Below are 14,912 nucleotides of genomic sequence, written 5' to 3' on the forward strand. Positions count from 1 at the left end.
TATATATATATATATATATATACATATATATATATATATATATATGACGTTTCAATTTCTGCATATTTCCTTGCATTTAATTTCCCTAAATGATAAGGGAAATATTTTCAATTAAGGATTATTTCAAGTGAAGAGAGTGAAGTATTATTTGAAAGCTATTATTCTCCTAGTGATAAATTAAGAATGATATAGAATATCAACTTACCTCTATATAAAGCTACATAAATGTATACATGAATATGTACATATATATATGAAAATATGTATACAATATAGCACACACATATATAGTATACCCAACTATATATATATATATATATATATATATATATATATATACATATATATATATATATATATATAAAATTTATGCACAATCATGTATTACAAAATTAAAATTATTCTGTGTCATCTATTTGAATGGGTAGAGAAAAGGGGAAGAGAGAGAACAATCAGTCTAGCATAGAACTTTTGCAGGTCTGAGATAAGAAAGAATGAAAAAGAGAATTCTTATGAGGAAAGACTGTTACTGTAATGCTTAAATGATATGGGATAATAATCCAACATAGATGTACACTATGGTAGCCAACAATAAAGTATATGTAAGTGACAAGAAACTGTCCGGAAATGTATAGCTAAGGAGTAAAGGAGATTGGTGCTGCTTCAATTTATTGCCTTCTCATATGTCACTGACTCCTTAATTACCAGTGCAGAGTCTATATCAATCTCTTAAAGTATTAACTGGTTATAAATTTCAGCCAAGCAGGAAGCTGATTTGGTTGAAAAGGGAGAAAATTTCTCTTGGCTGGAACATATGCTAATGTTTTTGCTATGTTGTTAGTACAAGGTAGTTTTAAGGATTTTTGTTTGGGAAATCATCATTTATAGAAATAAAACCATATTACTTCTTGAATAAAAAATTATTCAAGTAATAACCCAAATTTGATTTCTCCATGTAAAAATTATAAGTTATATGTTATTAGTAAGTTTCCTTTTACTAGGAAAATTCAATGCAACCTATGCACTCTTACAAGTTAAAAAATATTAAACCAATGTTTTACCAATGAGTACACATAATCATGAAAATTGTCAAGATTAGTTTAGAGTTCATATTAACTTTGAAATTTGACTACATTTCCCATAACTCGTCTCCATTTAAAGCTAAAGCAGTTGGTAAAACAAGATCTAAGATTCTGTCTTTCTAAGTAAAGCTTTTACTCTCCTACCAATGAATCAAAAAGCCATATGCTAGGCCATGAATACATAATTATACTAGTAAAAATTAGTGATATATGGCATTCTTGGAAGTACTTAGGAAAAACTATTATCAAAATTAAAACCCCTCTACATCTCTTAGATCATAATACTTTATTCATGATCAATATCTACTTTTCAATTATATTAAAAATATTGAAATTGATATTTTTCCCCTGCAAATACAGCTTGTTCTTTCCAGTGCATATTCAAGAATACTCTCTACTCTGTGTTTATAATAGTGACTACAGGTGCATTTTATTTATATTTATAGCATTTGCAAGAGTTGCTCTCCGCCTTTCTTGAAGCAGGAAAACATAAGTAAGAACAATTTATTTCTGTCGAAAGGCTAGTAATTCAAGAGCAAAAGAAATTTAGGAATCAAGTTAAATAAATATGCGTATGTTCAGAAAGGCATTGTAAGAGAAATGGTTGTAGTCCTAATATAAATGACCTCATTGCTCCTCTATGATTGTGTTCCCTTCTTTTTATTCTAAGTATGATTACCCTCCCTGGTGCTTCCAATTAGTCTTTTCATTTGTAAAATGAACTGTGCTGTAAAAACATTTTTTTTCCTCCACAACTGAAAAGACACATAGTATCGTAAGAGTAAAGCCAGTGTAACACACATCAAGCCTCTTCTTTGATGGAAAAATAAATGTTCTTTTATTTTTATTATGGTGGGAAGTGTCAGATTAGAGTTAATTCCTTTCTGTTCCTTAAAATAATAGTAATACCAATTTTAAAAGGAGGCTGAAGAGAAAAGAAAACTGAACTGTGATTAGGCTGCTAACAGAACGTGCTACAGAATCCTAAAAATCATCTGGGGATTTGAGAACGTGAAGTGGAGGAAAAGTCACTGACAACCACACACAGCATCCCTCAATTTCTACCCGCCGCCCAGAAGTGTAAAACCACAAACACGTGTGAAACTAGAAAACCATTTTTTTCTAATATTTTTCCAAGCAGACAATCCCAGGCAGCAAGGACTCAGCAAAGTTTTCAAGCCACCCTGACCTTTAAACACAACTTTCTTAGAACAGAAAGAAAGTCACAAAGAAAAAGCTCACCTGTGCAGGGCTGAACCAACCATGTGGGCAGGCACATCGCTCCCCACAATTCCCCTTGCCTTTGGTGCTGGTCTTGTGGGGGCTTTTCCGTACACTATCCCACAAGGTGACCAGCTTGGTCCTGTTTGAAGCCGGGCCCCCAGGTCCTGAGGAGGGCATAGTTTGGGAACTGTACCCGAGCCCCTGAGTATTCCTCTGCCAGCCACAGGCGCAGTGGGCATCCCTGATGAGGGTGGGTGCACTCCTGCCGACATCCATCCCATCGGACCCCCGGCTGCAGCTGTGTTGCTTGGTGAGGTATGCATTCATAGTGTACTGATGCCTACTCTTTTCTTTGGTCAGCTCTGCATAGAAAGGCTTCCTCCCTCACACCCCTTTCTTCCAGGCAGTTGTAAAATCTTTTTTCCCTGTGGATGCCTCAGTATCTTTGACAGCTGCTATAAGCGGTTCATCGTGGGAGCAGAGGGAGCAGTGAGAGCAGCTCTGCACAGCATTATCTGCGGGCTGGTAGCTCTTTGTCAATAGATGACTCAACTCACAGAGCAACTTGACAGTATCCCTGCTCTAGGCAGAAGCAATCAATGCTCCACACAGCTGGGCTACAAGACTGTACACTGTGTTACAAGCTCTTTTTGGATGGAGCTCCACAGGAACGAATACTCCTCAAAATTTGGCATTCTCAGTTTTCCCTCCTCCCTGACCCACACATGAAAGACAGATCTCAGGAAAGAGAACTTTTTACCAGAGCAGCAGGATCTTTCTTTCGAGAAACGATGGATCTAGGCAGAAATACTATAGCATAAGCAATTCGAAGTGCGGGGAAAGTTAACCTGGAAAGGAAATGTGAGCTATTTCTGGGAATCACTTCTCCAGTTGCCAAGACATAGACCAAATCAGGAAATAATGAAATCAGAACTTCAATATTAACTCCAAAAAAATATCAATTAATTTTTTTAAAAAAATGATCAAGGTCAAAGTGTTACTGGGATCCTTTAAATTTTGAATTTAATTTATTTTAAATCATGATTACATGCTATAATACAAGTATATGTTCTTCATAGTATGAATAATTATTAATTCTATTTCTTTCAAAATATGATGACTTTTAAGATTCAAAGATGATAGGTTGGTTTATTCTACACTAGTATTTTCCTCACCCCAAATTATTCTGAGGATTTACTTCCAAATACTTTACCACAACAAATTCATTCACCACAGAAAGAGTCTGCATTTTAAAATGAAAGATGTATTCAACCCTGCCATTCATAGTTTGGTTTTTATAAGACATAATTTTCAAAATATTTAACTAAAAATGAGTGAAACTTATCCAATTTTAAATATTTTTTTCCAATGTGGACATGCCTATATTTCAATTTTGGCCTGCTTCTCGAACACATCCACGGTATTTTCAGTAAAGGGAAGGACTAAATACAACCACACTTAGAAACAACATTGTCTTTTTGAATTTACATATCTTTGACCAGACTGTCAACATCTTTTGCAAGTTCCTAAAGATAAGACGCATTGATTTCATTAAAAAGTAAGTTGTCATCTAGCAAGGAATGAGGAAGGGATAGCCATTCTATAACTAGTTTAGTCATAACCACGAAATGCCATCAGACTTGCCTTCCCAGGGACTGATGAGGTTCAGGGAAAGTACCCACCTACTTCTGCTCACTCGGCACTGCTTTCTTCAGGTTCCAGAACCATTACCATGCTTACCTCTACACAAGGACTCTTGGTAAACCTTTATTGCTAGGTTCAAACACCATAGAAACAGTAGAAACATGTCTCTACAAACACTCATACAAAATGATTTTTCCCCAGGTTCTACACAATAATATCAAGTTTAGTAAAGAAGGTATTCAAAATAAGTTTGCTGAGCTGGATGTGGCCATGTACTGTAATGTCAGTACTATAAGGGACAGAGTCTGAGATAAGAGGCTCCCTGGGACTTGATTTGCCTCCAGCTTAATTCCAGTAAGAGAGCTTATCTCAAAGGAATGAGGTAGAGGTTGATACAGCAGAAGACACCATGTCCTTTTCCTGATCTCCTGTGCATGGTTTTATATATATACATATATTTATACATAGGTTACCAGCAGCCATAACTAACTAACTAACTAACTAACTAGCTACAGACACTATAGATACATAATAATATTGATATACACTTGTCATATTGCACTCAGATGGGTGAAGAAGGACTCCAGGCACCTTAAGACAAGCCTGAGCTACATAGTGATTCAAATATAGCCATGACCATACAAATATCAAAACTTAAAACTAACTGACTAAATAAATAAGCAAACAAACTAAAAATTCCTCCCAAATAAAACAAAGAAGAAGCCTTTAGTCTGATACTAATCATTTTCCCAAGTGCCGAACATACCTCCTAGCAATCCTTTTTTCCCCCTTTGTTTTATTTTTGAGTGAAGATTTGTGCCCACATGCATGTGCATACATACATGTGTACACACACACACACACACACACACACACACACACACACACGTAAAGAAATAAGGAGATAACTTAGTTTTTATAGTGATATTTAAGCCAGAAAAGCTCCAGAGACAGGTATGCTGTTTAGATTTTGGTGCTACATCTGAGATGATGTTCTTTATATGGAGGTTTGTTTAAAGAAGAAAAGGAGGAGGAGGAAGAGGAGCAGAGGGAAGAGGAAGAGAATGATCATGATTTGAACTATTGGGCAGAGATAATAATAACTTCATTTTCCTCCTGAAAGAGAATCAAGGAGACAAAAATCAATATAAAAGGACATTAAAACTTAGGCAAAAATATCACTACAGAGTACTCAATAGAAAGAAAAGAGGAAATCTGTTTTCCACTTCCAAACCTATCACCTTTATTTTAGATCAAGGTATAACTAATATCAGAAAGAACTTCTAGGTCAGATAATGCCCCAGAGAGCTTCAGAACCTCTCTTGTACTGGCACGATGCATGACTTTAAACTGGTATTTGACAAAGTAGAGCAATGTCATCACTCCCAAATGACAGTGTCAGGGATTGAAAAGTATGGATCCCTTTGATCAAATATAGCCACAGATGGTTCTCTGGTGGTTCATTGCTCAAAGGTCTATTGGCAAATTCAGAGAAGGCATATCCCATCCTCACTCATTTCTTCTCAAGGATAAAATTCAATCTGTAAAGAGTAAGTCAGTATATATCTATCAAGCTCTGTAATGGTATATACACTATGCAGCCAGACAGAAAGTTTCCTGGATGAGCATTATTAAGGTGTTATAAATCATCATAAGATTCTAAATCTGCTATGAAGTGATTTTTCAAATGAGCTATTTCTTCACATCAAAAAGGCCATAGGATATTCGTTTTCATAAACCCAGCATATCATTTCTTAGTATATAAATAAGTAGCTATTTCATAGACAGTGTTACTTGCCCTTAAAGATACTTTAAGATCACAGCACCCATTTATCAAGGTCACTAAAAGACTATATTGAAATCATTATTTCACTTCTGCATGTGTAAACTAATTTTTATCTTCAGCCTTCTCCTTTCCACCAAAGTTTCTTCTTGTTTTGTTTTTTTGTTTTTTGTTTCCAAACAGGACATTTGGCTTTCTACATCTGAATACAGACCAGTTAACCAGATAAATTCAGCTGACAAGATTTCTGTACCATTGTACAGAAGTAGACAGACCCACTAATTAACAATAATCCAATTTGATCATTTGTAATTGGACAGCTGTAATAACCATGAGATGACATCAAATTCTGGTGAAACAAGAATTAGCAATGTACAAGCACACATCCTACTTATCACTGTGATTTAACTAGACATAAGACACACTGGGTAATGCCTCGATGAGTGTGTCTTACTGAACTCTCTGTGACCTGGCATTGACTCTGTAGAACAAGCCCTCATCTTAGAGCAAGACTTCAAAACTAATATCCTGGCCTGGTTTGTTTAATAAAAATAAACAGCACAGATGAATCACTAAAGAAATTGAAGTGTACTAAAATATATTATGCAGAATTTTTTTCAGATAAAATTTCTTTCAGGCGCTCTATCCATATGGGAAAGGAAAATATTAATTACAAAAGAGCTAAGTGCATACTGCAAGAGAACTGGAAAGCAGAAGCCCTTTAGCTGCCACAAGTAATAAGTTAAATAATCACAGAATGCCATAGTGCATTAGATAGAATCTTCTTTGATTTGAAAAATGAAAAATCATAAATGTATAAATACTAGCAAGTCAATACTATTCTGTGTCTCTCTGGGTGTGATAACTGTAAGATCCTAGCACATTCACCTTTCAAAATGAGATAACTTAGAATATTTAAAATATTACAGATATTAAAATTATTTCCAAAATGCTAAGCCAATTCAGTAATAAATCTAATGAGACATCACAAGCAGTAGTTCTTTGTGGATGGACATGTTTACAGGGATGGAGAGATGTAGCCTGGACAGCCAAAGTTGATAGGAAATAAGAACCAAAACCTTTTTAAGTGATCTGAAGATACAAAAAGCATATAAATCAGAGTTAGTGGTAAGACTAAATTATAAAACAGTTTTCAGGAAATGTAGACTTATTATGTTCTAATGCACACAGTAGCATCATTCCACAGATCAGAACACTAATTATGTGACATTGTTTTAGAGATTCTGAAAAGAACAATAGTGAAATTGCTAATCTTTTCTAATCTGCATACTTTATCAACTGAATTTATGTGCTGAGCTATACCTCTGCAAGTAATTTGTTCTCATGCTTTGAGATGCAACTAACTTCTGTAAACCCCCCACGTCTCACCCAGCAAGTTCACACACTAAAGTATCTATATTTGTTGGTTTAAGTATCTTTAATATTTGTCTTTTTTATCACTATTGTGAGTTTGCTAATGTAAGATAATATAAATTTACTATACACTGATCCAATAGCTACTTAACTGCTATGCACCCTTGCTCCAATCCTAGACTACCAAAGTGAGGCCTAAAATAAATTTTAATCTATCCTATCCTGCCCGTTATCTATCAAGGAAGTTTTCCTGGCTAGAGTTTTCATTCCCATAGATAATGCCATCTTTAGAGTGGGTGCATATGTAAAATAAGATTTGTGTTTTGCTTTTTTCCATTCCCTTCTCAAAACATAGCATATGCCATCACTATTGGGTTAAAAAGAGCTTCTCTTCTTTGCTTCTGTAACCGCTAATCTAAGCATAAAGGAATAATTAGTGTTTATTAAAATCATCAAGAGAGAAGACAGAATTATTTTACAGTAATCACACCAACATGAGTATTTTAGTCTATGTTACACCTCTCAGTGTAAGATGGATAAAGGAGTATTGCGATTTAAACAACAAAGTAACAATGGGTTCTTATGGTCATCAATTCAGTGCAGCATTTGTTATGGCTAGTTATGTAATTGTAATAAACTAATTCTGTGGGAAAATGGATTAATGATCTAAGTATTAAACTAAGTTCTTTGTTTTATCAAGGTATTAATTCATAAAAGCTGTGCTTCCTGACAGCTGGATTTTTTTCTCAAGATATCAAAATTTTTTTTCTTTTATAAGTTGTGTGTAAACTGGAGTATTTCCTCAGTTCAAAGCAAATGCTCTATAGTTATAGGGATTTAAAGATGGCTGTGTGGTTTGGAACACTTGGTTTTCTTGTAGTTTTAGTCCCAATTTTTGTTCCCAGCACACACACCCCTGGCTGCTCACAACCACTGTCATTCCAGGTCCAAGGGCGTCAACGCTTCCTTCTGGCCTCCATACGTACTTCGTTTATACAGTGTGCTTCCCCCACATGCAATCAAAAGTAATATCATATAACAAAACAAATAAACTATCTTTTTTAAAAGCCTAAAATAAAGAAAGAACATCAGACTATATTAACCTCTATTAAAACCATAGTTCTTCCCAAGAGATAATATATTAATAATAGTTATTAATATTATTAATATAATAATAATAATAATAATAATAATAATAATATAATAAACAACTCAGAAGTTTAGACATGTGCATAAGAGAGGTAAAAGAAATGGAAAGCCTGCCTGGGCCCCCTGACAATCAAACTGCAAAGTTTAAAAATGTAAACATTATTATGTTCATAGAAATATTTATAAAATTGTTTTATTAATGTTGAGTACAGCTCTGTGGAGTACAAACATGGTTATATAAAAGATATCTAAAATCCATTTGGCTTGAATCATTAAAATTCTACATCAATCCATCACTGCTGCTACCAGCCTGGGTAAGAGAAGCTTCTTACTGCAGAAAGGAGGAGTTAATGCAGAGATTCATAACCGTTCAAAGTCCCAAAGATAAGTACCCCTGAGTCCTTAGGTACCTATGTCAAGCAGCGCTCCCTGTCAAACCTCAGGGAGTATCACAGAAGAGGGTCAGAAAAAGGTGGAGGATTGGGGGTTTGTGTGGTGGAAGAGTGCCGTGACATTCTGTTCTCTGGTCACAACATGGTTATTACATACATGAACTCACAGCACCTGGAGTTACTTACACATACATCACAAGATCAAGCCAGTTGAAATATCAGCATGGGAGGGAGTGGCTTCCTGAGTCAAGAAGCTATTTTTGATATTTGCTATGAATGAGGGTGTCTCTTTTCTTTCCCAGTGTGACTATCAGTAGGTTCCTTATGGCTCAGTGGATGACCCCATACTCAATCACATAAGGGTAGCACTAATTTAATTGAGTGGGTTAAAAATGAGTAAATAAAAAACTTATAAATGGAGGATATGAAATTGCAAGAGAGATGTGATGGAAAGTCTGGCAGCCACCCTAGAAGGGAGTGAGGGATGGCTAAGATTAAGATATATAGTATACATGTATGCATTTTTAAAAATTAAAAATTTTAAAAAATCTGACTCATTAATCACTCACACTCTTCTTCCTACCCTTAGCTCTGTCACCCATCATTCTACTTTATCTTTCTAAGGATTTCACTACTTTATACATTTCTTACATTTTATGTCCATGAGTAACTGACTCACTCCATTCTGAGTTATGTCCTTGCATCACCTATGTTGTAGCTTAGTAATAGGATTTCCTTCTTCTTTATGGTTAAATGATATCCTGTGGTGTGTGTGTGGGGGGGGGTTGGGATGGAACATAATAGATAGTATGATGCAAAGTAGTTTCTAGGTTGTTGGAAGTACTCTCAGTGTATACAAAATTACAACTAGAATATTAGAATGATAATTTTGAAAGAGGAACCATTAAGGGGTGGGACCTAGTGAGAGACCTCATGTGCCTTATCTACCCTGTGCTGTGATGTGTTGTCTTACCATGGGCTCAAAAATATGGGACTAAATGAACACAGACTAGAACTTCCCAAAGTGCTGCCAAAAATCAACCATTTCTCATTGTTGGTTAGTTATCTCAGGTATATGTTGTAACAAATGTGAAGCAGTATCCTAATGCCTCCCAGTTCCCCTTGAAGCCAAGTTCTTGGATTTCTTAAATTGTCACATATAGAACTAGGGAGGGAACCAGAAGCTGGAAACAATCTTTTTTATTTCTTATTTTACTTATTTACATTTCACATGTTGTTCCCCTTCTAGTTCCCCTTAGCAAACCCCCCAACCAATCCCCCTCTCCAGTTTGCCTCTATGAGGGTGCTCCTCCACCCACCTACCCTTTCTTGCTCTTATGCTGGGGTATCAAGCCTCCACAGGACCAAGGGCCTCCCCTCCCACTGACCATATGAAGCATAAGAAGAAGGAAGACCAAAGTGTGGATGCTTCAATCCTACAAAGAAGTAGAAGGGGGAGCAAAATGATCAAGGGAGATAGATGGAGGGAGGGATCTGGAAGGGAGAGAGGAGGGGGAGGGAAAAAAGAAACAGTCTTTCATTACAATAACTATATACAATTTTACTTTCTAGAGTATTATAGGTAATGGATGGTCTCTGAACTTACTGAAATGCTTTTAAAAACCTTCTGAGTTAAAAATAAGACAGACCATGACTTGTCAGAGGTAATTCATCTGTGGATTGGCCTAAAGGCAGAAGCATGGATTAGTAGAAACGACAGGCCCTCCTCCAGCTAAATCATTTCCTTTCCTCAGAGATGTGACAGTTTAAAAATTTTAGACCTAATTGGCCTTGCTGTGGCCAGAGTACTTTAAATTTACATTTAATTAATCATCTCTTTGGTGGTTCCACATGATTTTTACTTTTGAGTGTATTCATTTGATTTAGTACATATTTAGTGAGTGCTTATTTCATACCAGAAATTGTGCTATGAAGCTGTAGACATGAGAAAATTCTAGTGAGAGTAGAGGTATAAAATGCAAAGATGCATACAGTAATGAAATGGCACATACAGAAACAAGATGTAGGAGTCTTCCCTGCTGTTGAACTTTGTCCCATGAGGTGAGCTTTATATATGGACAAATTTGTCTGAACTACCACACTTCAAGCTTCTGGAGAACTAAGGTCATCCTTTATTTTATATTCACAATCTCCTTTTCACCTTCTTCCTATAATAAAACTATTATCTATCAGTAAATCCTGTCATGGAACCATACTTACAAAACACCCTGCTTCCGTTCTGGACAAATGCTGTAATTCTGATACTGCTATGAGCTAGCTGTTTTATCTTTATTACAACTCCATAAGTTTTAAAATATTGTTATGACATCATACCAAATTGTAAACAATAGGAATAGTTGACAATGATACAATGCCAACAAGTTTAGTTTTAATCATTGTTTCCTTATGACTTAAGAAATGTAGATTCAATGTTGCAAGGTGGTTGAAAAATACAAAATTGTAAATATGTTTTTTTCTCATATTGTCGATTTCAGTTTTTCAATAAAGTTTGCACATAGACTTCTTTGATCTTATGGTGAGTGACTGGCCTCTGAAATCACCATCATATCCTATTTCAATCATCTATGCAAAGGTTGGAATGAAAGCCTCCTCCCCTTCCATGACAGATCTCTACTGTGTCCATTTAGAGGTTGAACATATCTTCATTGAGGTACAAGTATTTGAACTCCGATGGCGTTCTTCTTCTAACACCTGTATGTGTTCTCTTCCACTGTGATAAGCTTTGTGCAGCATTTATATACTTAGTTTTTCTCATTGATGATGAATGAGGCAGGAATTCTAAAGTCGGACTTCTTGGTTCACATCTCAATTCCAATGATACCATATCATAAATTTGAGCAAGTCACATAAACTCCCTCAATTTGTGTTTCTTTACCCATAAAAGAATAAATTTCTTACTTCAGCATTATCATATAAGGATAAAATGAGTTAATTTCTGGAAAATACTTAACATAATGTCTATCAAATTATAATCTACAATCTATTATCATTTGTTTATTATCTATCTATCTATCTATCTACCTTTCTATCATCTGTCTATCTGTGTACCTACCTACCTACCCACCTACCTATATATCTATCCACTCACATATCAGTTTCAAACACCCCTCCCTATTCTACTTGTACGTTCTACATGTTGATAGCTTAAAAATCTGCAAAGTCAGTGAAGAGATTGTCAGTAAAAATTAGCCTAATTCAACTGAATATCAATATCCTATATTGATCATAAACTTGTCTTTTGTATTTTGAAGAAGATGCCTTGATGCAGATGATAAGTAACAAAATCACCAAGAACACATCCACAATCAATTGAACACTTGGAGTGAATCTCAAACATAGGATTTGTTTGATCCTGGTTACTCTATATTTGGAAAAAGACACTAGTTTATAATTTGAAAATATACAGAATGTTTCTATAATTTTTCATAATTCAGCACTGATAAAGACTAGAACTTTCAATAAAGCAGAGATCCAGACTATACATGAGACATAAAACGAAACTGTGTAAAACACCCAGTAGAGAGATAATCTAAAATATATAAAGAACTCAAAAAACTAGTTAACATGAAAACATAACCCAAATTACAAATGTGGTACAGATCTAAACAGAGAGTTCTAAAATAAGGAAACTAAAATGACTGAGAAACACTTAACGAAGTGTTAAATATCCTTAGTCATTAGGAAAATACAAATTAATTTGCTTTGAGATTTGATCTTATAACCATCAGAATGGCTAAGATCAATAAAACAAATGGCTCATGATGGGAAGTATGTGTAATAAGGAGAACACTCATTCATCACTGATGCAGATGTAAACCTGTACAGTCACTATTGAAATCAGTGTGGCAGTATCTCAGGAAGATTGAAATTAATATACCTGAAGATCCAGCTATACTACACTTATGCATTTACCCAAAGGATGTCTCATTCTACAGCAGAAATAGTTGCTCAATCATGTTCATTGCTTCTTCTTCTTTTTATAATGGCCAGATACTGGAAACAAGCTAGATGTTTCTCAAAAGATATATGGATAAAGAAAATGTAGAACATTTATGAAGTAGAATAGCACCCATCCATTAACAAGGATGAAATAAAAAAAAATTCACAGACAAATTGATAGAATTTGAAAAAAAATCATCCTGAGTGAGTTAATCCAGACCTAGAAAGATAAATATGGTGTCTATTTGCTTTTATATGGATATTAGCTGTTAAGTCAATGTTAACCAAGCTAAAACCTGTAAAACCACAGAGGTTAGGTATAGAGTAAGGGACTGGAGTTAAACTTGGTGGGCAGGTAGATCTCCCTAAGAAAGTAAAATAGAAGGAAAGAAGGACAATAAAGAGGAGGATTAAGTGGGGAGAGAAGGGAGGGTAGGGATGAGGAAATTAATATGTTGAGAGACAGATAAAATTAAGGACCATTTGATGGATAGACCATTTAATGGAAACCTTACACAGTAGAAGCTGCCATTTATATGTTTGTTTTATACACACACACACACACACACACACACACACACACACACACACACAGAAGGTAATCTAAATGAGAATGTCAAATAATATGGGAGACAGAATCCCAACTAGCCATCTCTTATCACCAAATGAAGTTTCCCTTACTAGAAATGTGTTACATCTCATTGAGTTGTTGGCCTAAGTTTTCCCACGGAAATCTCCAAAGAAATCAGACTGTTGCCAAGACTGTAGATAGCTCTTCACAACTGATGACAAGACCCCAGTATTGAAGACAACACCTACACAACTCATTGAACATTGAGAAGTCAAGCTCGTGTTGACATAGAGCCTTCACCCCTGCATTCTAGCATCTTTGATAAAGGAAGGTATTCTGCATACTACCAAAAGAGAAAGGTAAACAGCTACCCAGTCACAAATCATTTGATCTACAACAGTGTTCTGCCTGTTCTAGTGCAATGATAGAAATAAAAAAGCTTGAAGGAATAACCAACCAACATTTGGTTTGACTTGAGGCCCACTCCACAAGATGGAATCTGTATTTGACACTGCTTGGACCCAAAAACCTGACACAAGATATCCTGGGGACCTAGGATAAAACAAAATACTACTGTTCTACTAAAAGAGCATAGCAGCAAAATGACTCATACTGACATTTTGCTATATTCATAGATCAGGGCTTTGCTCAGCTGTCAACAGAACTGCTTCCTCTAGTGGCAGATGGGAGCAAATACCGAGACTGGCAGACAGAATATTCAGAAAATGAGAGCCTTAGGAACACTCATTCCTAAACAGGATGTCTTCAACAAATTCCTCTCCTCTGAGCTCAGGGAACCCTGCCGATGAGGGGAAAAGAGTGTAAGAGCCAGAAAGGATGGAAGACATCAAGAAAACAAAGCCATCTAATCCAACAGTATCGACACATGTCTGAATTCAGCAGTCTGAGGCAGTATGTACAGGGCTTGCAAGGGTCTGTGCTAGATGGGGTCCTAGAGCTAAAAGGAGAAGTATAAACATGCCCAAAAAAGCCAGAAGTAATCTCAATTAATAACCACTTACAAATAAAGACTTAGTTTTCTCCGAGGGAGTCTCACTGTAGGAACAGACCAACCTTTCAGGGTAGGTTGCATGCCCAGCAGCAAATAGGCAACAGAAAGCAAACTCAACAGCATCTTTGAAGGTGTCTTGGCTTATAATGCTGCATCTGGTGGTTTTTCTGTTTAATCTTATTTTTTTGTTGTTTTATCTTATTTTATTTGTTTTATCTCTTCTACCCTACAGGTCTGTAGGGTATTAAGGTTTTAAGTTTAGTGTTTCTACAGAATTTCTGAGTGTGTAAACGAGCAGGTCTTTGCATGTTTTGTGTCTTTTCTTGGGCTCTTTTCCTTCTATTTGTTTGTTTTGTCCTATTCTTATATGTTAATTTCTGTTTTATTTTAATTTACTTAGAATCCTGTTTGTTTTCTAATGAGAGACAGAAAGCAGGTGGATTTGTATGGGATGAACGATAGCGAGGAATGGGAAGGAGTAGAGGGAGGGTAAACCATAATCCGGATATATTATGTGAGTCAATAATCTACTTCAATAAAAAATATCCATATGTTTATTTTTAAAATACTGCCAGATGCTTGAACCCTCGTAATTCTTCTGAAAGCTTTACAGTGGACAGAAGAAAATCTGAGCTTTATTGTAATAATATAACATATGTAGGGTCACAGTTAGTGAGTTTCATTGTCAGAGCCAAACCTCAAACCTCAGAAGACCATTCTA

At 35.6% G+C, this 14,912-nt stretch overlaps 1 protein-coding gene across 3 annotated transcripts in view; it reads right to left on the reverse strand.

Moving 5' to 3' along the window:
• The window catches only part of Dlg2 (discs large MAGUK scaffold protein 2), a 1,293,772-nt gene that overhangs the window by 711,568 nt on the left and 567,292 nt on the right, over positions 1–14,912 (reverse strand). The window contains exon 1 of one of the 3 annotated variants that reach the window (XM_028770579.1): positions 2,325–2,633. The exons of the other annotated variants lie outside the window; for them this stretch is intronic. Within the exon in view, the coding sequence (XP_028626412.1) occupies positions 2,325–2,633 (309 nt within the window). Of the gene's footprint in view, positions 1–2,324; positions 2,634–14,912 lie in introns of those variants that run through there. 3 annotated transcript variants of the gene reach the window in all.

The sequence above is a fragment of the Grammomys surdaster genome, unplaced genomic scaffold (genome assembly GCF_004785775.1).
Source record: "Grammomys surdaster isolate TR1022 unplaced genomic scaffold, NIH_TR_1.0 203, whole genome shotgun sequence".
NCBI lineage: Eukaryota > Metazoa > Chordata > Mammalia > Rodentia > Muridae > Grammomys > Grammomys surdaster.